Source organism: Bombina bombina, chromosome 1 (genome assembly GCF_027579735.1).
Source record: "Bombina bombina isolate aBomBom1 chromosome 1, aBomBom1.pri, whole genome shotgun sequence".
Lineage (NCBI taxonomy): Eukaryota > Metazoa > Chordata > Amphibia > Anura > Bombinatoridae > Bombina > Bombina bombina.
The window spans coordinates 550,546,841-550,570,792 of record NC_069499.1 but is presented as its reverse complement, the minus strand read 5'-3'; the positions used below and the strand labels follow the sequence as shown (position 1 = coordinate 550,570,792).

The 23,952-nt window shown below is 38.6% G+C and overlaps 1 protein-coding gene across 1 annotated transcript in view; it reads left to right on the top strand.

The window, feature by feature from the left end:
* Positions 1-23,952, top strand: part of LOC128645606 (caspase-10) — a 212,994-nt gene that overhangs the window by 136,268 nt on the left and 52,774 nt on the right. Inside the window, exons 5-9 of the mRNA XM_053698702.1 lie at positions 6,059-6,153; positions 13,237-13,273; positions 14,554-14,610; positions 21,323-21,414; positions 22,098-22,203. Of these exons, the coding sequence (XP_053554677.1) occupies positions 6,059-6,153; positions 13,237-13,273; positions 14,554-14,610; positions 21,323-21,414; positions 22,098-22,203 (387 nt within the window). The remainder of the gene's footprint in view (positions 1-6,058; positions 6,154-13,236; positions 13,274-14,553; positions 14,611-21,322; positions 21,415-22,097; positions 22,204-23,952) is intronic.

Sequence of the window (23,952 nt, the reverse complement as noted above, 5' to 3'; positions counted from 1 at the left end):
TGCCTTTTTTTCACTGTTTTTCAAATTTTGACAAAATTTGTTTCTCTTAAAGGCACAGTAACGTTTTATATATTTGCTTGTTAACTTGATTTAAAGTGTTTTCCAAGCTTACTAGTCTCATTATTAGTCTGTTCTAACATGTCTAACATAGAGGAAGCTCTGTGTTCATTATGTTTTAAAGCCATGGTGGAACCCCATCTTAGAATGTGTACCAGATGTACTGATTTCATGTTAAACAATAAAGATCATTTTTTGTCTTTAAAAACATTATCACCAGAGGATTCTGTCGTGGGGGTAGTTATGCCGACTAACTCTCCCCACGTGTCAGACCTTTTGACTCCCGCTTTAGGGACTCACGCTCAAATGGCGCCAAGTACATCAAGGGCACCCATAGCGTTTCTTTTACCAGGGGATTCTGTCGAGGGGAAAGTTATGCCGACTAACTCTCCCCACGTGTCAGACCCTTCGACTCCCGCTTCAGGGACTCACGCTCAAATGGCGCCAAGTACATCAAGGGCGCCCATAGCGTTTATTTTACAAGACATGGCAAAGGTGGTGAATAATATTCTGGCAGCAGTATTAGTCAGACTACCTGAAATTAAAGGAAAGCAGTTAGCTCTGGGGGTAGATACAGAGCATACAGACGCTTTAAGAACCATGTATGATACTACCTCACAATATGCTTAGTCTGTGGGTGATTTTTTTTGACTCAGGGAAGATGATTTAACCTGATTCTGATATTTCTACATTTAAAATTTATGCTTGAGAACCTCCACTTGTTGCTCAGGGAGGCTTTGGCTGCTCTGAATGAATGTGTACAATCGCAGGGCCAGAGAAATTGTGTAGACTGGATAAATAATATGCAGTGCCGGTGTGTACTGATGTTTTTCCAATACCTAAAGAGGTTTACTAAAAAATTTTTTTTTAATAAGGAATGGGATAGACCAGGTGTGCCGTTCTCTTCCCCTCCTATTTTTTAGAAGAATGTTTTCTAATAGTTACCACCACACGGGACTTCTGGCAGACAGTTCCTAAGGTGGAGAGAAGAGTTTCTACTCTAGCTAAGCGTACCACTACCTCTGACGAGGACAGTTGTGCTTTTTAGATCCAATGGATAAAAAATATTTATTCAACAGGGTTTTATCCTGCAGCCCCTTGCATACATTGCTTCTGTCACTGCTGCTGCGGCGTTCTGGGTTGAGTCTCTTGATGAGGCTTTACAGTTAAGCGACTCCATTGGATGAATATATTTGACAAGCTTATGCTAGCCAATTCCTTTGTTTTCTGATGCCTTGTTCATTTGACTAGACTAACGGCTAAGAATTCTGTTTTTTACTATACTGGCGTGCAGAGCGCTATGGCTTATATCATGGTCAGCTGTCGTGACTTTAATAAATAAGCTACTTAACTTCCCTTCAAGGGGCAGACCCTATTCGGGCCTGGTTTGAAGGAGATTATTGCTTATATCACTGGAGGAAAAGGTCATGCCCTTCCTCAGGATAGGTCCAAATCAAGGGCCAAAAAAAAAAAAAAAGTCTAATTTTCGTGCCTTTTAAAAACTTCAGGGCAGGTGTGGCATCCTCTTCCTCTAAGGCAAAACAAGAGGGAATTTTTGCTCAGTCCAAGGCGGTCTGGAGACAATCGGACCTGGAACAAAGATAAGCAGGCCAAGGAGCCTGCTGCTGCCTCTAAGGCAGCATGAAGGAACGGACCCCTATCCGGTAACGGATCCTATAGGGGGCAGACTTTCATTCTTCGCTCAGGCGTGGGCAAGAGATGCCCAGGATCCCTAGGCATTGGAATTTATATCCCAGAGATATCTTCTGGATTTCAAAGATTCCCCCCCAAAAAAAGGGGAGATTTCGCCTTTCACAATTATCTGCAAACCAGATAAAGAAGGAGGCATTCTTACATTGTGTACGAGATCCATCCAGTTCCAAGAGAGGAACAGGGACAGAGTTTTTACTCAAATCTGTTTGTGGTTCCCAAGGAGAGGGAACCTTCAGACCTATTTTGGATCTAAAGATCTTAAACAAATTCCTCAGAATTCCGTCATTTAAGATGGAAACTATTCGTACCATCTTAACTATGATCCAGGAGAGTCAATAGAGGACTACAATGGATTTGAAGGATGCTTATCCTCACATTGTGATGCATAAAGATCACCATCGTTTTTCAGGTTTGCCTTTCTAGACAGGCATTACCAGTTTGTAGCTCTTTCCTTTGGGATATCTACAGCCCCAAGAATCTTTATGGAGGTTCTGGGGTTGCTTTGGCGGTCCTTAGACCGCGGGGCATAGAAGTGGCCCCTTATTTAGACGACATCCTGATACAGGCGTCAAACATCCAAATTGCCCAGTCTCATACGGACGTAGTACTGGCATTTCTGAGATCACATGGGTGGAAAGTGAACAAGGAAAGAGTTCTCTATCCCCAATCTCAAGGGTTTCCCTCCTAGGGACTCTGATAGATTCTGTAGAAATGAAAATTTACCTGACGGAGTCCAGGTTGTCAAAGTTTCTAAATTTCTGCCGTGTTTTTTCATCCCATCCGCGCCCTTCGGTGGCTCAGTACATGAATGAAATCGGCTTAATGGTAGCGGCAAGGGACATAGTACCGTTTACACGTCTACATTTCAGACCGCTGCAACTATGCATGCTCAGTCAGAGGAACGGGGATTACACAGATTTGTCCCCCTGTTAAACCTGGACCAAGAGACCAGAGATTCTCTTCTCTGGTGACTATGTCGGGTCCATCTGTCCAAGGGTATGACCTTCCGCAGGTCAGATGGGACAATTGTTACAATAGATGCCAGCCTTTTAGGTTGGGATGCAGTCTGGAACTCCCTGAAGGCTCAGGGATAGTGGACTTAGGAGGAGACCCTCCTTCTAATAAATATTCTGGAACTGGGAGTGATATTCCATGCTCTTCAGACTTGGCCTCAGTTAGCAACTCTGAGGTACATCATACTCAGTCGGACAATATACACGACTGTGGCTTACATCAGCCATCAAGGGGGAACAGAAGTTCCCTAGCGATGTTAGAAGTCTTACAATAATTCACTGGACAGAGACTCACTCTTGTCTATCAGCTATCCATATCCCAGGTGTTGAGAACTGGGAGGTGGATTTTCTAAGTCGTCAGACTTTTCTTCCGGGGGAGTGGGATTTCCTCCGGAGGTCAAGACCAAGCAGGAGAGGGCTTTGGTGTTTTTGACAGCGCCTGCGTAGCCACGCAGGACCTGGTATGCAGATCTGGTGGACATGTCATCCTTTCCATCACGGTCTCTGCTTCTGAGACAGGTCCCTCTACCTCAGGGTCCTTTCAACCATCTAAATAGAATCAATCTGAGATGGACTGCCTGGAGACTGAACGCTTGATGTTATCAAAGCATGGCTTCTCCGAGTCAGTCATTGATACCTTAATACAGACATGAAAGCCTGTCTCTAGGAAAATTGAACATAGATATGGTGTAAATATCTGATTGTTATGAATCCAAGGGTTACTCATGGAGTAAAGTCTGGATTCCCAGGATATTATCTTTTCTCCAAGATGTTTTTGAGAAAAGGGTTGTCAGCTAATTCCTTAAAAGGGGACAGATTTTTACTCTGTCTATTTTTTTGCACAAGCGTCTGGCAGGTATTCTAGACGTTCAGGCATTTGGTCAGGCTTTGGTTAGATCCAAGCCTGTGTTTAAAACTGTTGCTCCGCCATGGAGCTTAAACCTGATTCTTAAGGTTCTTCAAGAAGTTCCGTTTGAACCTTTTTTGTTCCATAGATATCAATCTTTATCTTGGAAAGTTCCTTTTGGGTAGCTAATTCCTCGACTCGTAGAGTCTCCAAGTTATCTGTGTTACAATGTGATTCTCCTTATCTGGTCCTTCGTACGGATAAGGTAGTCCTGCGTACCAACCTGGGTTTTTTCCTAAGGTGGTATCTAACAAGTACATCACTCAAGAGATAGTTGTTCCATGCTTGTATTCTAATCCTTCCTCAAAGAAGGAACGTCTATTACACAATATTGGACGTGGTTTGTGCTTTAAAGTTTTACTTACAAGCTACTACAGTTTTCATCAAACGTTCACCTTGTTTGTTGTCTATTCTGGACAGAGGAGAGGTCAAAAGACTTCAGCAGCCTCTCTGTCTTTTTGGTTAAAAAGCATAATTAATTTAGCTTATGAGACTGCTGGACAGCAGCCTCCTGAAGGGATTACAGCTCATTCTACTAGAGCTGTGGTTTTCACTTGGGCCTTTTTTAAATGTGGCTTCTGTTGAACAGATTTACAAGACGGAGTCTTGGTCTGCGCTTCATACTTTTCAAATTTAACAAATTTGATACCTTGCTTCTTCGGAGGCTATTTTTGGGAGAAAGGGTTTTTTACAGGCAGTGGTAACTTCCGTTTAAGTACCTGCCTTGTCCCTCCCATCATCCGTGTACTTTAGCTTTGGTATTGGTATTCCATAAGTAATGGATGATCCGTGGACTGGATACACTTAACAAGAGAAAACATAATTTATGCTTACCTGATAAATTTATTTCTCTTGTAGTGTATCCAGTCCACGGCCCGCCCTGTCACTTTAAGGCAGGTAATTTTTTCATTTGAACTACAGTCACCACTGCACCCTATGGTTTTTCCTTTCTCTGCATGTTTTCGGTCGAATGACTGAATATGGCAGTTAGGGGAGGAGCTATATAGCAGCTTTGCTGTGGGTGGACTCTTGCAGCTTCCTGTTGGGAAGGAGAATATATTCCATAAGTAATGGATGATCCGTGGACTGGATACACTACAAGAGAAATAAATTTATCAGGTAAGCATAAATTATGTTTTTAGTACTGGCAGTACAAGCTGTTTGTAAATGATTTCAGTGAGAAACCTAAAATTTGGAATAATTTTACGTTTTTTTTTATTTGATCGCATTTGGCAGTGAAATGGTGGTATGAAATAAACCAAAATGGGCCTAGATCAATACTTTGGGTTGTCTACTACACTACACTAAAGCTAAAATTAACTCTACAAGCTCCCTACATGCTCCCTAATTAACTCCTTTACTGCTGGGCATAATACATGTGTGGTACGCAGTGGCATTTAGCAGCCTTCTAATTACCAAAAAGCAACGCCAAAGCCATATATGTCTGCTATTTCTGAACAAAGGGGATCCCAGAGAAAAATTTACAACCATTTATGCCATAATTGCACAAGCCGTTTGTAAATAATTTCAGTGATAAACCTGAAAATTGTGAAAAAATTTTTTTTTTTTAATTTGATCGCATTTGGCGGTAAAATGGTGGCATGAAATATACCAAAATTGGCCTAGATCAATACTTTGGGATGTCTTCTGAAATATATATATATATATACATGTCAAGGGATATTTAGGGATTCCTGAAAGATATCAGTGTCCCAATGTAACTAGCGCTAATTTTGAAAAAAAGTGGTTTGGAAATAGCAAAGTGTTACTTATATTTATGGCCCTATAACTTACAAAAAAAGCAAAGAACATGTAAACATTGGGTATTTCTAAACTCTGGACAAAATGTAGAAACTATTTAGCATGGGTGTTTTTGGTGGTTGTAAATGTGTAACAGATTTTGGGGGTCAAAGTTAGAAAAGTGTGTTTTTTCCATTTTTCCTCATATTTTATAATTTTTTTATAGTAAATAAGATATGATGAAAATAATGTTATCTTTAGAAAGTCCATTTAATGGCGAGAAAAACGGTATATAATATGTGTGGGTACAGTAAATGAATAAGAGGAAAATTACAGCTAAACACAAACACAGCAAAAATGTAAAAATAGCCTTTGTCCCAAACGGACAGAAAATGGAAAAGTGCTGTGGTCATTAAGGGGTTAAGGAAAGTTGTCCTCTGTGAACAGCACAACTGGGCTAAAAGAGGCGGTAAATTGCCATAGAACAAGCACTTCTCTCTTTGTTTGTGTTGTGTTTTGAAAAAGAGAATGATTATACAAGATTCTTAATAATAGTCATATTTTTATGAATCACTTAATAAAATGTTTTCTATACACATTAGTGTCTTTTTATTTTGTTTTGTTACAGTTGCACAACTACGTCAGGAAACAGAACCCTGCAATAAGCTACCTTGTGTGGCCAGCTCTTATGAAGACAGATTACAGCTTCCAGTGTCCATCCAGGTACATTACATTTTCCCTGGTTGGGGTTGCTAGCACATATGCTTAAAGGAACCCCAACATTTTCTTTTATGATTCAGACAGAGCATACAATTAAAAAAAAGTTTCCAATTTGCTTCTATTATGAAATGTACTTTGTTCCCATATTCTTTTTGAAGAGCAACCTAGGTCGATGCCTGTAACACTACATGGCAGGAAATAGTGCTGCTATTTAGTGTTCTTGCAAATGGATAACTTTCTTGCAAAACTGCTGCCATATAGTGCTCTACACACATGCTCACTCCTAAACTTATATTCCTGCTTTTCTAAATGAATTAAGAGCATTTGATAATAGAAGTAAAATAGAAAGTTGTCTAAAATGCTCTATCTGAATCATGAAAAAAGTTTTAGGTGACATATCCCTTTAAAACTAACCATTAAAGGGAAACTAAAGTTAAAATTAAACTTTCATGATTCAAAAACTTTCCAATTTACTCCCATCATCAAAAAGGGCATAATCTTTTTATATGCACACTTGCTGAGGCACCAAAACTAGTTGAGCACAGTGTATGTGATTGGCTAATCGTTGTTACAATATATAGTTGACAGGGGAAATGGAAGTAATTTTGAAATTTGTCTGAAAAAAATCTACCACTCATTTGAAATTCAGAGTGTGATTGAATTTTCTTTTTTTATGTATTTGTTGATTATGCAGCTCTACTGTATTTAATAGTCCTTTAGCGCTCACTAACAAACCATATAATCTTGACTGAACAGTTTATTGATCAAACTGATTGGAACAGTGAATAATCCATATAGGTACAATTTATAAAGTTCCCTAATATATAGTCTGAAATCATTAATTGGGAATAACAATTTGAGGCACAAGAAAAGTGTTAAAAAGCACATTATAGATTCCTTTACTCTAAGCTCCTGACATCACCCACACTCCATTAACTAACTCTGACTCTGATTTCACATATCTAACCCCACCTACTACACAGTGCTACTGTAGACCTTACACTCCCTGAGTAAGATAAGATACTTTAGACTCCATTTGTCACTTCTAACCAGACTAAGCTGCAATTTATTATGACTTGTCACTTTATAGTAAACAGTCTTGCTGGATATATATTGCCCATTGCATACATATATATACATATATATACACAACCCCAAACGAAAGCACTCTCAGGACTTGTAAATAGTGGGTCAAAAATCAGTGTTTATTGACATTTCGTGGGTTCACACAGACCACTTCATCAGAATATTCAATTTTACATGTTTGCACCCAGGACGGATTTACCTTTTGGACTGTGTTTTATTTATATATATATATATATATAAGGACAAAAGTAGATGCACTCTCAGGTCTTCCACGATTTACTTTATTGTAACGTTTTCGGGGTTCACAACCCCTTCATCAGCATAAAACAACAAGCCAAACTCAATTTATAGTGCTTTAACAAACCACTCACCAAACAGGTGTTGCTCCAAAGTGCGCCAAACATCGAGTGTGGAACGCATCTTGCGTTCCACTGTGCTAAAGCCTACCGGAAGTGCTATAATCCCACTTCCGGTATCGCGGCTACATGTTATTTAAATGTAAATTTTACAATTCCACATCTATTTAATCAACTTAGTGTGTATTAAATCAAAAAGTGACACGAACTAAGGACTACTTATAAAAGTAGTTAGAATATTCCATTAGATGGCCAAAAGTGCTATTAACGATCAGCTATTCTTAGTGCTATTGTGTACATACATCACCATAGTTACTGTAGGCATGGTGATAGTAAACAGGCATTGATTGTATCACCATACTACGATCTGTTACAACGTGCAACCCACTGACAACTCATATGGTGACTCAGTGTGTTAACTATACTTAATCACACTGAAGTGTTGTTTAAAATAGCATTATATGTGTGCAAGGATATATACAAGGATTAATGCGTAAACAAAAATTGGTTTTTTTTTTGCTGTACTTGTTATCACATGATGTAATGTTAAATGACTTTTAAATAACTTATAAATAACTAGTAAAATAAATTTGGCACTTGTCCTGATTGTGTGTCTACAATCTCCCCTTATTGGAACCAATAGTGTAAAGAAATAAATTAGTTCACTTCACATAAATTATCCGTAAAATACGGACTGTTGACGTCCAGCAAGATGACCTTTTGGTCTGTCTGGACGTCAACAGTCTGTATACTATTATTCCGCACACTGAGGGACTTAAAGCAGTACAGGAACACATCACTAATAACCCTTTGTATGAGGGTCCCCCAGTTGAATATTTCCTCTCTCTCATTGAATACTGATTGTATAAAAACTACTTCAGATTTGAGAGTAGGTTTTATCTATAAACAGCTGGCACGGCCATGGGGTCCTCCATGGCCCCCGCTTATGCCAACATATACATGTCTCAATTTGAAAATCTATATCTATGGAATTCTATTAATCCAGCAGTGATCTGCTATTATAGATTCATTGACGACATTTTCATGGTATGGTGGGGGACCATGGAGGACCTCCAAGTTTGGTTTGAAAACTACAACACGGCCACCAGCAATGTAAAATTCAAGATGACTGTTGATAGACAGACTATCAACTTTTTGGACCTAACGGTCTTTAAAGATGCACATCAACTGGGCACTACACTATATCAGAAACAAACTGATCGTAACTCCATATTGAGAGCAGACAGTTGCCATCCTCCTGCCCTTCTCGAGGGCATAGTTAAGTCTCAGTTTATAAGAACAATGAGGAACAATTCAGACGTACACACTGGGGTCTCCCAACTGTCAGGAGTGGGTGAGAGATTTCGTCAAAGGGGATATAAACCATCTATCATCCAAAATACCATGACCACAGTATCCACACTTACCCAGAATGACCTGATTAAACCTACACAGAAGAGAGACACAAGCAACAAGTTGATCATGTCTACAACATTTACCCCAGCCACTAAGAATACGGGGCGCATTTTACATCGGCATTGGCCCATAGTGGCATCTGATTCAAAATTAACATTCACTCAACAGCTACAACCTATGGTGGGATTTAGGAGGGGTACCAATCTCAAGGACCTCCTTATGCGAACGGATAACAAGTCTAATTACACCACTGGGGCCACAATCAACATCAAAGGCTCATATAGGTGTTTAGGCTGCACAACCTGTAATGGTCTGCTTAACACCAAAACCTTTCATCATCCACACACCAATAGGAGATATGTGATTAAACACTCCATCACGTGTACTACTACACATGTAGTCTACCTCCTCTTTTGCCCATGCTCGTGCTTCTATGTGGGTAAAACCACAGGCACGTTACGTGAACGAATGGCAAACCACAGGCATGCAATAAGATCTGCACTGAAACAAGGGGATTCAGAACAACCAGTAGCACGTCACTGTGCTAAACAAGGTCACTCAGTTTCTTCGATACGGTACATCCTTATTGATCACATCCCCCCATTGGACCGGGGAGGAGACAGGAGCAAGGTACTGCTTAAACGCGAAGCTCAGTGGATTTACAAACTGGGAACTATCCATCCAGGTGGACTAAACACTACCCCAGATTTTAAAAATCTGGTTTGACCCTACAAGGCAGTGCTACATACTTGGGGTATAACCCAGGGTCATTGTGGCTACGTTTAGCTTCCGGCCACATTGCTCAAATGAGGTTTGTTGGCTGGTCGCTCACGACACTCCCTAATGGGGGTAATTGCCCTCAACGGGGTAGTGGAAGCCTGGGCCCTGAGGTATAATTACCTACCCATGCACCCTTAACCTTGGAGTAGGAAGCCATTGAATTACCTCTAAAATCAAGGAAGTAACAGGATGGACAATTTTTATGTGTCTATACTCGGCTATCTTTAATAGACCAAGTTGTATTTAATCTGCAAACATGATTAAGATGAATGTATACAATGTCTATACTTATACATCACCCTTTAGAGCTTTATAAGTGACTGCAGACGGACACACATACATTCCTTTCCATAGAAGCTAGCTAATCTGCTAGACATCTTATTGTCAAACTGGGAGCAGATCCTTAGCGGGCTTAGTAGTATATAACTATAAATGTAGTATATAATTGTCTGGATACACATATACAACATTTATGTGAAGTGAACTAATTTATTTCTTTACACTATTGGTTCCAATAAGGGGAGATTGTAGACACACAATCAGGACAAGTGCCAAATTTATTTTACTAGTTATTTATAAGTTATTTAAAAGTCATTTAACATTACATCATGTGATAACAAGTACAGCAAAAAAAAACCCAATTTTTGTTTACGCATTAATCCTTGTATATATCCTTGCACACATATAATGCTATTTTAAACAACACTTCAGTGTGATTAAGTATAGTTAACACACTGAGTCACCATATGAGTTGTCAGTGGGTTGCACATTGTAACAGATCGTAGTATGGTGATACAATCAATGCCTGTTTACTATCACCATGCCTACAGTAACTATGGTGATGTATGTACACAATAGCACTAAGAATAGCTGATCGTTAATAGCACTTTTGGCCATCTAATGGAATATTCTAACTACTTTTATAAGTAGTCCTTAGTTCGTGTCACTTTTTGATTTAATACACACTAAGTTGATTAAATAGATGTGGAATTGTAAAATTTACATTTAAATAACATGTAGCCGCGATACCGGAAGTGGGATTATAGCACTTCCGGCAGGCTTTAGCACAGTGGAACGCAAGATGCGTTCCACACTCGATGTTTGGCGCACTTTGGAGCAACACCTGTTTGGTGAGTGGTTTGTTAAAGCACTATAAATTGTTTGAGTTTGGCTTGTTGTTTTATGCTGATGAAGGGGTTGTGAACCCCGAAAACGTTACAATAAAGTAAATCGTGGAAGACCTGAGAGTGCATCTACTTTTGTCCTTATATGCTATTTATATTTGCACCCAGGCTGTTGCCTCTTGGTGGGCTGACCTGGAAACTGCTTGGATATATATATATATATATATATATATATATGCATTGATTGGAGACACGCTGGATGTATAATCTAGATACGGTAACACCCAGGGGTCTTAATACCATCATGGACTTTGGAGGATTTTTTTTTTTGATGGATGAATCAGTGGACATTTTTGTAGATATGACAACATGATTGTAATAAAAATTGGATATAATGTCTATGAAACTACCAATGGTATAAAAATAGTAATAATGCTCCTGTGACTTCTATATTTCTGTGTTATGGGACTCTGTGTTATGGTCTACAAGATAACTACATCTTATAGGCTGTTTAGTTATACTATACTCCTGTTTTTAAATTTAGATAGTAATGTAGTTTTTTATTTTTGTTTTTATTTGTGATGGATACATTGTAATTCTTGTATGATCAGGGTCTCCCGTTGTTTTCAGTTGCTAGGCATAACAATGGGTGTATATTGTGATATGTCATATAATGATGCTTCAGGCAGTTGACCTGTGATTGGTGGAATAGATTGATTTAGGCATTATGCTTGACGCAACCTGAGGGCGGTATTCAATGATTGGTTAAGACACTAAGACTATATGGTATGTTGCGTAAATGGGATTGATAATTTTTTTGATAAAGATGTCAGTATGACATTGAAACGTCACACTGTTAAGAACTTTTGACAGTTCCAATAAAAGTTAAGTTTTTAAAAATGCAGTGAGTGCTCATTCTTCCGACGTTTGTGTGGTATTCTATGTAGCACTCTAGTTAGGTTACATATATAAACTGTATTGTGACATGTAAATATTACCTAAATGACATAAGATATTGTTGTATACACTTGGTTACATCCCCTCTCCAAACTGCCCCTTTTTAAAGATGCAAATATTCCAAAATCCAAACTATTCCATATTCCAAGACTTTTCAATTCCCAAGCAGTTTGGATCAAGTTTTCTACCTGTAGAAGTAAATTGGAAAGTTGTTTAAAATTGTATGTTCTATTTGAATCATGAAAGAATTTTTTTTTTGTCCCTTTAAAATAAGGTAAAATGAATAATCACCTTAAAGGGACACTGAACCCACATTTTTTCTTTCGTGATTCAGATAGAGCATTACATTTTAAGCAACTTTCTAATTTACTCCTATTATCATTTTTTTTTCATTCTCTTGGTATCTTTATTTGAAATGCAAGAATGTAAGTTTAGATGCCGGCCCATTTTTGGCGAACAACTTGGATTGTTCTTTCTGATTGGTGGATAAATCTACCAATAAAAAAGTGCTGTCCAGAGTTCTGAACCCAAAAAAAAGCTTAGATGCCTTATTTTTCAAATAAAGATAGCAAGAGAACGAAGAAAAATTGATAATGTGGGGTAAATTAGAAAGTTGCTTAAAATTGCATGCTCTATCTGAATCACAAAAGAAAAAAATTGGGTTCAGTGTCCCTTTAAAGTACTGCAGTAAAGTCAAATTAAACTTTTATGATTCAGGTAGAGCGTGCAATTTTAAACAACTTTCCAATTTACTTATGTTATCAAATTTGCTTCATTCTCTTGGTATCTTTTACTGAAGAGAAACATTATGTAAGCTCATAAGAGCTCAGGAGTGTGCATGTGTCTTTAGTACTCTATTGCAGCAGTGTCTTGCAACAATATTTGTAGCTTTGTTATACAATCTTGCAAAACACTGCTGCCATAGAGTACTAAAGACATGTGCACACTCCTGAACTCTTATGAGCCTATCTAGCTTTACTCTTCAATAAAAGATAACATGAGAATGAAGCAAATTGGATAACAGAAGTAAATTGGAAAATTGTTTAAAATTGCATGTTCTATCTGAATCATGAAAGTTTAATTTTGACTCTGATTTTGTCCCATTAAAGACCAAGCCAAATAAGTGTAAATGGGAAAAATGTTAACGTGTTGAAAGGAAACAGCTGAAGATTAGGAAGCTAAATAACCATACGATACGGAAAACTGACATTTAAAGGATTCGGATGATATGACCACTTATGCAATTTATGTTTAATTTGATTACTTTTAAATACGCATGTGAGTTTATAAACTTATCTACAATTAAATCTTTTGTTTCCCCCCCATACATTTGTATAATTAAATAGCTGTCATTTGTACCTGTACAGGTTACTAACCCGGACAATATGGAACACTCATATGATGGTAGGTCCCATTTGTTCAGTACAACTTCTACATTTTTCTTCTTAAACGGGGAGAGGCCACAGCTGCATTCATTACTTTTAGGAAATACAGAACCTGGCCACCAGGAGGAGGCAAAGACACCCCAGCCAAAGGCTTAAATACCTCCCCCACTTCCCCTCATCCTGCCAGAGAAGTGTTAAAAGATTTCTAACCCGCTGTTTTCTAACCCGCTTTTTTCTAACCCGTTGTTTTCGCTTGGAGAGTATACAGATATTTTACTGTTTTCTGGTCTGATCCCGGGGGCTTTTTTTGCCCTGCGGTTGTTCAGTTCTGAGTGCTGTATAGCGCTGTGATATGGTAGCGGGGCTCCACCCTTTGTCCTTCTGGGATTTTGGTTTGGTTCCTGGGATCCATGCTGGAGCAGGTCTTTCCTTCCTTCGCTCTGCTCTGTCGGTGAGGTTTTTCTTTATGCAGCTTTGCCCTATTGCAGCCTTGTAATCTGCTCTGTTGAGTGTTGCTTGGAGCTTTTCTTTTGTTTGCCTTAGGTTTTTGTTGTTGGAGGTCCTTTTGGACTTCCTTATCTGTTTCCACCTTCTTCCTTTTCTGGGAGTATGTGGATGCTCCACTTATCTGGGGGAGGGTTTAATTTGCGGGCTTCGAGTCCGCGGGATTTGGTCTCCTCAGAGGTTTGTGTGCTCAGTTGAGTCTTATAATTCTGAGTGGTCTCTAGCTAGGGCCTTTATGGTTCTTACTGATTGGCAGTTATTTGGTTCTCTTCCATTTTTTGCTGCTTCTGGTGAAGCGTTTTTTTTTATCGGGAGTTCGGGTTTTGGCAGGCTGTGGGCTCTCCCCGTTTAAGAACAACTTAAATTATGCTTACCAGATCATTTTCTTTTCTTCTGACGGGGAGAGGCCACAGCTCCCCGACCGTTTTTATTCTATGGGCGGCCTTATATTTTATTTGTTCTTCTGGCACCTTTTTCAACCTGATATTTCTCCTACTGTTCCTTGTTCCCTCGGCAGAATGACTGGGGGATGAGGGAAGTGGGGGAGGTATTTAAGCCTTTGGCTGGGGTGTCTGCCTCCTCCTGGTGGCAAGGTTCTGTATTTCCCAAAAGTAATGAATGCAGCTGTGGCCTCTCCCCGTCAGAAGAAAAGAAAATTATCTGGTAAGCATAATTTAAGTTTTTATCTCATCTTACCTTATTTAATGTGATCTGTAAAATGTATTATCTACCTTACATGTATTAGTGCCTCAAAGTAGTTTCATATCCTGTAATGAAAAATGTTCCTCTTTTTAGATATGGAAAGCATCGTGGAGCATGTGCAGAATGTACAAGGAGACGCCGAACAAGCAGGTCTTGAATTTTGTTTGCCTATTCTTTTGACATAAAGGGACATGAAACCCAAAAATTTTCTTTCATGATTCAGAGAAAGCATGGAATTTTAATCAACTTTCCAATTTACTATTATTTAATTTGCTTCTTTCTCTAGTTATACTTTGCTAAAAAGTATACAGCAAATTACCTAGGTTCTAGCTTTTTATTGGTGGCTGCATATATATACCAATTGTCATTGGCTCACCCATGTATTCAGTTAGAAACCAGTAGTTAATTCCTAAAGAATGAAGCAACTTTGATAAAAGCAGTAAATTGAAAAGTTGTTTAAAATGTTATGTTCTACCTACATCATGAAATTAGGGACACAAACTGAGTCACAATCCATGTTAAGTAATAAAGAACAGAAAATTATACAAGGAATATGTGGTCATACTTTGTCAGCCTACCAAGAAATATAAAAAAGATGTAAAAATGTAATTTGGTAGAAATCAGAGGGGAAAAATCTGAAATGTCAGCTTTTATATATAATACTTGTGACTGCCGCATGTTCAGATGCTCTAGATACACGGTACTGATTAGTTCAGTTTAGTATTTGTATGTACTGGCACATAGTTAGTCTTAATAAAGTACCAAGAAGGGAAAATAGATTTCATAAAGATTAACAACTGTTTTTTTTAAATCTAAATTTCATATTAGAAACTTTTTAGTATTCAGTTTAGACAGCATAAATGTGCGTCATGTAAATTACATTATAATAAAAGCTACGACTACCCTCATACACAGCAGCTACAACTAGTTTCAATCATCTAAAGCTATGTAAATTGGATATTTAATCAAATACTGAAAATTTAGTTTGTGTAAATTTGTATTCAGCTTTTTTTATATCATCATATATGTATGTATACTTTGTGTGTATATGTCTATGTGTGTATGTGTATATATATATATATATATTTATTTATATATATATATATATATATATATATATATATATATATACAGTATCTCACATTTTTGTAAATATTTTATTATATCTTTTCATGTGACAACACTGAAGAAATGACACTTTGCTACAATGTAGTGAGTGTACAGCCTGTATAACAGTGTAAATTTGCTGCCCTTCAAAATAACTCAACACACAGTCATTAATGTCTAAAACGTTGGCAACAAAAGTGAGTACACCCCTAAGTGGAAATGTCCAAATTGGACCCAAAGTGTAAATATTTTGTGTGGCCACCATTATTTTCCAGCACTTGCCTTAACCCTCTTGGGCATGGAGTTCACCAGAGCTTCACAGGTTGCCACTGGAGTCCTCTTCCACTATTCCATGACGACATCACAGAGCTGGTGGATGTTATAAACCTTGCGCTCCCCATCCTTCCATTTGAGGATGCTTAATAGGCTTTAGGTCTGGAGACATGCTTGGCCAGTCCATCACCTTTACCTTCAGCTTCTTTAGCAAGGCAGTGGTCGTCTTGGAGGTGTGTTTGGGGTCGTTATAATGTTGGAATACTGCCCTGCGGCCCAGTCTCTGAAGGGAGGGGATCATGCTCTGCTTCAGTATGTCACAGTACATGTTGGCATTCATGGTTCCCTCAATGAACTGTAGCTCCCCAGTGCCAGCAGCACTCATGCAGGCCCAGACTATGACACTCCCACCACCATGCTTCACTGTAGGCAAGACACACTTGTCTTTGTACTCCTCACCTGGTTGCTGCCACACACGCATGACACCATCTGAACCAAATAAGTTTATTCTGGTCTCATCGGACCACAGGACATGGTTCCAGTAATCCATGTCCTTAGTCTGCTTGTCTTAAGCAAACTATAAGTCATGCTGACCAATTTGATGCAGTGTGCGACTTATGGTCTGAGGCCAGGCTGACCCTCCACCTCTTCAACCTCTGCAGCAATGCTGGCAGCACTCATACGTCTATTTCCCAAAGACAACCTCTGGATATGACGCTGAGCATGTGCACTCAACTTCTTTGTTCGATTATGGCGAGTGGAACCTGTCCTGTGAAACCGCTGTATGGTCTTGCCCACCGTGCTGCAGCTCAGTTTCAGGGTCTTGGCAATCTTCTTATAGCCTAGGCCATCTTTATGTAGAGCAACAATTCTTTTTTTCAGATCTAAAAAAATAAATGTATTCATACAACTTCATGGATCCATGCACAATAAAATTTCTATACACAATATATCAGTAAAAGACTTTTAATTTATATGCTCAGCACTTTACATTCCAGAGGCTAGTATCCCGTTCATCTAAAGTTCATATCACCCCTGCCACATCGGCTTCCAGGTCACCTCCTTGGGGTTTAGCAGAGATCCTGCTGCTACTCCCTAGCGAGTGTCACTAAATCAAGTTTTAATGAATATGTATATGTTTGCTTTTACTTTTTTCTTTTAAGTCTTTTACTGATATATTGTGTATAGAAATGTTATTGTGCATGGATTCATGAAGTTGTATGAATAAATGTATTTTTTTATATCTATATCCACAATTGTTCATGTCCTTTGCCTCCGTTGGTAAGGCGCCTGAGGTTATTACTCATTCTCTTATTGTTATCTATTGGTGGTTACTAGGCACACACCCCTTCTCCGGCTATAAGGTATCAAGTTAGGCGCTATCCTCTGACCTATTAAACTTTTTTTCAGATCCTCAGAGAGTTCTTTGCCATGAGGTGCCATGTTAAACTTCCAGTGACCTGTATGAGAGAGTGAGAGCGATAGCGCCAAATTTAACACACCTGCTCCCCATTCAAACCTGAGACCTTATAACACTAACGAGTCACATGACACCGGAGAGGAAAAATGGCTAATTGGGCCCAATTTGGACATTTCCACTTAGGGGTGTACTCACTTTTGTTGCCAATGGTTTAGACATTAATGGCTGTGTGCTGAGTTATTTCATTCTTAATATAAGGAGAGCCCACGGCATCATTCCTTACTGTTGGGAATACTGCACCTGGCCACCAGGAGGACGCAAAGACACCCCAGCCAAAGGCATAAATGCTCCTTCCACTTCCCTCACAACCTAGTCATTCTTTGCCTTTTGTCACAGAAGGTTGGCAGAGAAGTGTCAGAAGATTTCGGAGTAGTTCCTTAGGAAGGGTATCTGCCCTTCATTATGGGACTGGAGTATTAAGTAGTCTTGTCAGCCTCTCAGTGAGAGTATTGACGAAAGTTAGAGTCTGGAGATGCAGGGAGAGTTTTCCTGCAAACCCATCCAGACTGCTTTCTAACAGCTCCTAAGCAATCAGTGTTGACGAGTTTCCCTGCCTGCTTGTTCTCATTCAAGTCCATGTCAGGAGCAATGCTACATTTTGATTTTTACAATATAGAAAACACTAGAAGACAGGGTCACAATGTGGCTCCTTTTATCTTATGGAATCATGGGTTAATATCTCCTGAGGGGGATTATTGAACAGTGGTGATTAAACAATTGTAATACTTTGATTTTATGCTGCTTATGTGTGAGATGTTTTTGGGCTCATAGGCTGATGTTGGAATGTACAGGTTTTTACTTTCACTTTGAGCATTGCGTAGTGTATAGCTTGGCGCTTTTTTTTCTCTGAACAGGGCCGTTCCTGCCTTATGCACCATGTGACCGGGTGGGTCACGCTTTTGGTTTCCTCTTTCCTGACCGAGCTAGCTGTCAGAGAGTCGGGTCATAGGAGGTGGTGAGTGACCCAACCACTGGGAGTATAAAGGTGTCGTTTTTTTATTTAGAAATAAAGTTTGTTTATTTTCTATAGTCCTATTGTTTTTTACACAAGCTATGGAGGACTCAGATGTGTTAGAGGGTACTTCCTCTATTCCAAAGAGTAATATCTGTTTATATTGTGAGGAGGCCTTGGTTTATCCGCCCTCTCAGTTATGTTCCACATGCCTTGACAAAGTGATTATATTAAAAAAGGTTAATATGTTTGATTCCACTGAGCTGTCCACCTCTGAGGAATCTCCGTCCCGTGAGGTGCGTATCCTACATTCATCTCCTTCTACACATGCAGCTTCCCGTAGCAATCCTAATCCTCCATTTCCAATGTTCCAATCAGCCAATAGAATGTGAGCTCAATCCTATTGGCTGATTGCATCAGCCAATAGGATTTTTTCTACCTGAATTTCGATTGCCTGATAGAATTCTATCAGCCAATTGAAATTGAAGGGATGCCATCTTGGATGACGTCATTTAAAGGAACCTTCATTCAGTCTTAGCCGTCGGATGAAGAGGATGCTCCGCGTCGGATGTCTTGAAGATGGACCCGCTCCGCGCCGGATGGATGAAGATAGAAGATGCCATCTGGATGAAGACTTCTGCCCGTCTGGAGGACCACTTCGCCCGGCTTGGATGAAGACTTCTACCAGCTTCGTTGAGGACTTCGGCCCGGTTGGATGAAGACTTCTCCCGGTAAGATGATCTTCAAGGGGTTAGTGTTAGGTTTTTTTAAGGGGGTATTGGGTGGATTTTATAGTAGGGTTGGTTGTGTGGGTGGTGGGTTTTAATGTTGGGGGGGGGGGATTTGTAATTTCTTTTACAGGTAAAAGAGCTGATTACTTTGGGGCAATGCCCCGCAAAAGGCCCTTTTAAGGGCTATTTGTAATTTAGTGTAGGGTAGGGCTTTTTTTATTTTGGGGGGGCGTTTTTATTTTGTTAGGGGGATTAGATTAGGTGTAATTAGTTTAAAAATCTTGTAATTTGTTTATTATTTTCTGTAATTTAGTGTTTTTGTTTTTTTTGTACTTTAGATAATTTTATTTAATTGTATTTAATTGTATTTAATTTAGGGAAATACTTTAATTATAGTGTACTGTTAGGTGTAACTTAGGTTAGGTTTTATTTTACAGGTAACTTTGTATTTATTTTAGCTAGGTAGTTATTAAATAGTTAATAACTAATTAATAACTATTCTACCTAGTTAAAATAAATACTTGCCTGTAAAATAAAAATAAATCCTAAGCTAGCTACAATGTAACTATTGTAGCTAGCTTAGGGTTTATTTTATAGGTAAGTATTTAGTTTTAAATAGGAATTATTTAGTTAATGATAGGAATTTTTATTTAGATTTCTTTTAATTATATTTAAGTTAGGGGGTGTTAGGGTTAGACTTAGATTTAGGGGTGAATAACTTTAGTATAGTGGTGGCGACGTTAAGGGCGGCAGATTAGGGGTTAATAAATGTAGGTTTAGGGGTTAATATGTTTATTATAGTGGCGGCGATGTCCGGTTCGGCAGATTAGGGTTTAAAAAATGTATTTTAGTGTTTGCGATGCAGGAGGGCCTCGGTTTAGGGGTTAATAGGTAGTTTATGGGTGTTAGTGTACTTTTTAGCACTTTAGTTAAGAGTTTTATGTTACTGCGTTGTAGTGTAAAACTCTTAACTACTGACTTTAAAATGCGGTACCAGTCTTGACAGGAGAGGGTGTACCACTCACTTTTTGGCAGACTTGTAATACCGGCACTATGCAAGTCCCATTGAAAAAATAGGATACGCAATTTACGTAGGTGGATTTGCGGTATTTCCAAGTCTGGCCAAAAAAGTGAGTGGTACACCTGTACCTGCAAGACTCGTAATACCAGCGGGCGTTAAAAAGCAGCATTAGGACCTCTTAACGCTGCTTTTTAAACCTAACGCACAACTCGTAATCTAGCCGTTAGTTGTTTTTTTATTTTTTGTAACTTTAGCATTGATTAGTTTAGTTAATTTGGGTTAATTTAAGGGGGTGTTAGGTTAGGGGGTGTTAGGTTAGGGTGCTTAGTTATTTAAATAGTTATTTGCGTTATGGGTTTTGGCGGTTTAAGGGGCTAATAAGTTAATTAGGTTTATTGCGATGTGGGGGTTTTGCAGTTTAGGGGTTATTAGTTTAATTATGTTTATTGCGATATTTAAGACAGTAGTCTATTATAATTATAGTATTGCTACACCTGTAGCTTAAATATGTATATAAAATAAGAGTTGCAAAATAGGTTGTTTCTACATCTGTAGTTTTAAAATGATTAGAAGTTATGGGGTTAGGGGTGTGCAAAACCCCCAGTTCCCAAAGGAGCTCCCCTCTGATATTTGCCACAGCTCTTGTCCTCCCTAGGGGCTACCAATTCCCAAAAGAGCGGAGCTCTGGGGCAAAGGGCTGCTGGAGCGACCAGGGGTAAGTAAAGTTAGCGGGTGTCCTGGTGTCCTGTGGCTGAATGGGAGTTTTCCAGGAGCCTGGCCAGCGTAGGAGGGTTTTCCTGGTCATACACCAAACAAATGCTTCCAGAGATTGTGGTTGCTCTGAGGAGCCCAAAACTACTGAGAAACAGCTGGGGTGAAGTCTATAGGGGGGGCAAGGGTTCAGCCCCTGCAGCCCAGTATCCGTGACAATATATATATATATACCTACACAGTGCATACAATTATTTATAGATTTATTTTTTTTAATATTACACAGATGGACATTATACACCTTGTGATCGCACTATGAAAATGTTAGGGTTAGAGTGGAAGTGCAATTTACCAACTGATATATACACTTTATTAATATATCAATAAATACATATGTATATTATTCTCAGGCTAATCTTTGCTTTGAATATATATTTCTATTCAGCATTTATTTAGTGTTCAATGTCCCTTTAAAAGTTCATATGTTTAAACTGATATGATGAAAGTGTGTGTATATGCAATAAGTTATGTTTAGACTTATCATACTGAAAAACAGTTGTGTAATTTTGGATTGTTGGGGTTTGCAGATGATAAAGCATCTTCTGAAAATGCTGAGTGCCTTATTTCTGGGCTTACGATAGGAGACAACGTTGACACTCATAAAAAGACCACATCAGAGGTGAGATCTTTAATTTATATAGAAAATGACTCTAGTTGCTGTTCAGTATAGAACCATAAAATAAACTTGAAGGTTTCTTCTGTATATATAGACTTTAAAGGGACACTAAACCCAACATTTTTATTTTATGATTCAGGTAGAGAATACAATTTATAAACAGCATTCCAATTTACTTCTTTTATCTAATTTGCTTCATTCTTTAGATATCCTTTTGCTCACACATGTGCAGTGCTATTTATTCAACAAAGGATATCTAAAGAATGAAGCAAATGAGATAATAGAAGTAAATTAGAACGTTGTTTAAAATTGCATGCTCTATCTGAATCGTGAAAGGAAAACTGTGGGTTTTATGTCCCTTTAAGTACAACCTTGATTGGTTGATTCTTTAACCAGTTAGAATTGTGAATGGGTGGTCTACCAACATCCTGATTGGCTAATGACATTCATTTCATTATTTTATTTTATATTACAACTAAGGGAGTCTTAGAGGAAAGTACGGATGAGGAATGCATGGTCTATGAGGGGGACTTTGCATTGGTGGTGTTGCGTATAAGTGTTGATTATAGTGTCAGGCCTGTTTTCAGTGTGAGTGGGTGTGTGGCCCAATTAATGAATATGCTATTATTTACTGTTGTATTATTTGCTTAATCAACCACTTGATACATTTTTGTTTCCCTTTTCAGAACAATTTTTACCCAATGAACCAAAAACACAGAGGTTACTGTCTGATAATAAATAATGTAAATTTCGTCAAGAACAAAATAAGAGAAGGTACACAAAAAGATGCTGGTAAGTTGTATGTTCAGGGTGATTGTTCAGAGATTACAACCAATCGGCCAGATTACGAGTTTTGCGTTATGAGCGGCTCAGTAATAGCTTGCAAGTTATTTCCACCACTCACCTTTAATAGCGCTGCTATTACAGGTTTTCCAAAAACCTGCGTTAGCGGGCAATATGGTTGCGTTGAGCTCCATACCGCACACAAATACCAGCACTGCTTTGAGCTGGTTTTACGTGTAAAGCTCTGTAACACAGCCCTATTGATTCCTATGGGGAAAGAAAAGTTATGTTTTAACCTAACACCCTAACATAAATCCTGAGTCTAAACACCCCTAATCTGCCGCCCCCGACATCACCGACACCTACATTACAGTTATTAACCCCTAATCTGCCGCCCCTAACATCGCCGCCACCTACATTACACTTATTAACCCCTAATCTGCTGCCCCCAACGTCGCTGCTGCCACTATACTAAAGTTATTAACCCCTAAACCTGTGGCCTAAGTCTAACCCTAACCCTAAATCTAAATAAAACTTACTATCATTACCTAACTAATTCCTATTTAAAACTAAATATTTACCTGTAAAATAAACCCTAAGCTAGCTACAATATAACTAATAGTTACATTGTAGCTATCTTAGGTTTTATTTTTATTTCACAGCTAAGTTTGTATTTATTTTAACTAGGTAGACTAGGTAGTAAATAGTTATTAACTATTTACTAGCTACCTAGTTAAGATAAATACAAATTTACCTGTAAAATAAAACCTAACCTGAGTTACACTAACACCTAACATTACACTAAAATTAACTAAATTACTAAAAAAAAATAAACACTAAATTACACAAAATAAAAAAGAAATGATCAAATATTTAAACTAATTACACCTAATCTAATAGCCCTATCAAAATAACCCCCCCCCCCCAAATAAAAAACCCTAGCCTAAACTAAACTGCCAATAGCCCTTAAAAGGGCCTTTTGCGGGGTATTGCCCCAAAGAAATCGGCTCTTTTACCTGTAAAAAAAATACAAACAAAACCCACCACCCACACAACCAAACCCCCGCAAATAAAATCCTATCTAGAAAACCTAAGCTCCCCATTACCCTGAAAAGGGCATTTGGATGAGCATTGCCCTTAAAAGGGCATTTAGCTCTTTTTTCGTTGCCCAAACCCCTAATCTAAAAATAAAACCCACTCAATAAACCCTTAATAAAACCTAACACTAACCCCCAAAGATCCACTTACAGTTTTTGAAAACCGGACATCCATCCTCATCAAGCCGGGAGAAGTCTTCATCCAAGCGGCAAGAAGTCCTCAACGAAGCCGGGAGAAGTCTTCATCCAAGCGGCAAGAAGTCTTCCTCCAGGTGGGCAGAAGTCTTCATCCAGACGGCATCTTTTTTCTTCATCCTTCCGACGCGGAGCGGCTCCATCTTCAAGACATTTGGCGTGGAGCAGCCTCTTCTTTCGATTCCTCTTGAAGAATGAAGATTCCTTTAAATGATGTTATCCAAGATGGCGTCCCTTGAATTCCAATTGGCTGATAGAATTCTATCAGCCAATCGGAATTAAAGGGTAAAAAATCCTAGTGGCTGATGCAATCGGCCAATAGGATTGAGCTTTAATCCTATTGGCTGATCCAATCAGCCAATAGGATTGATCTTGCATTCTATTGGCTGATTGGGTTTATTTTATAGGTAAGTATTTAGTTTTAAATTATTTAGGTAATGATAGCCATTTTTATTTAGATTTATTT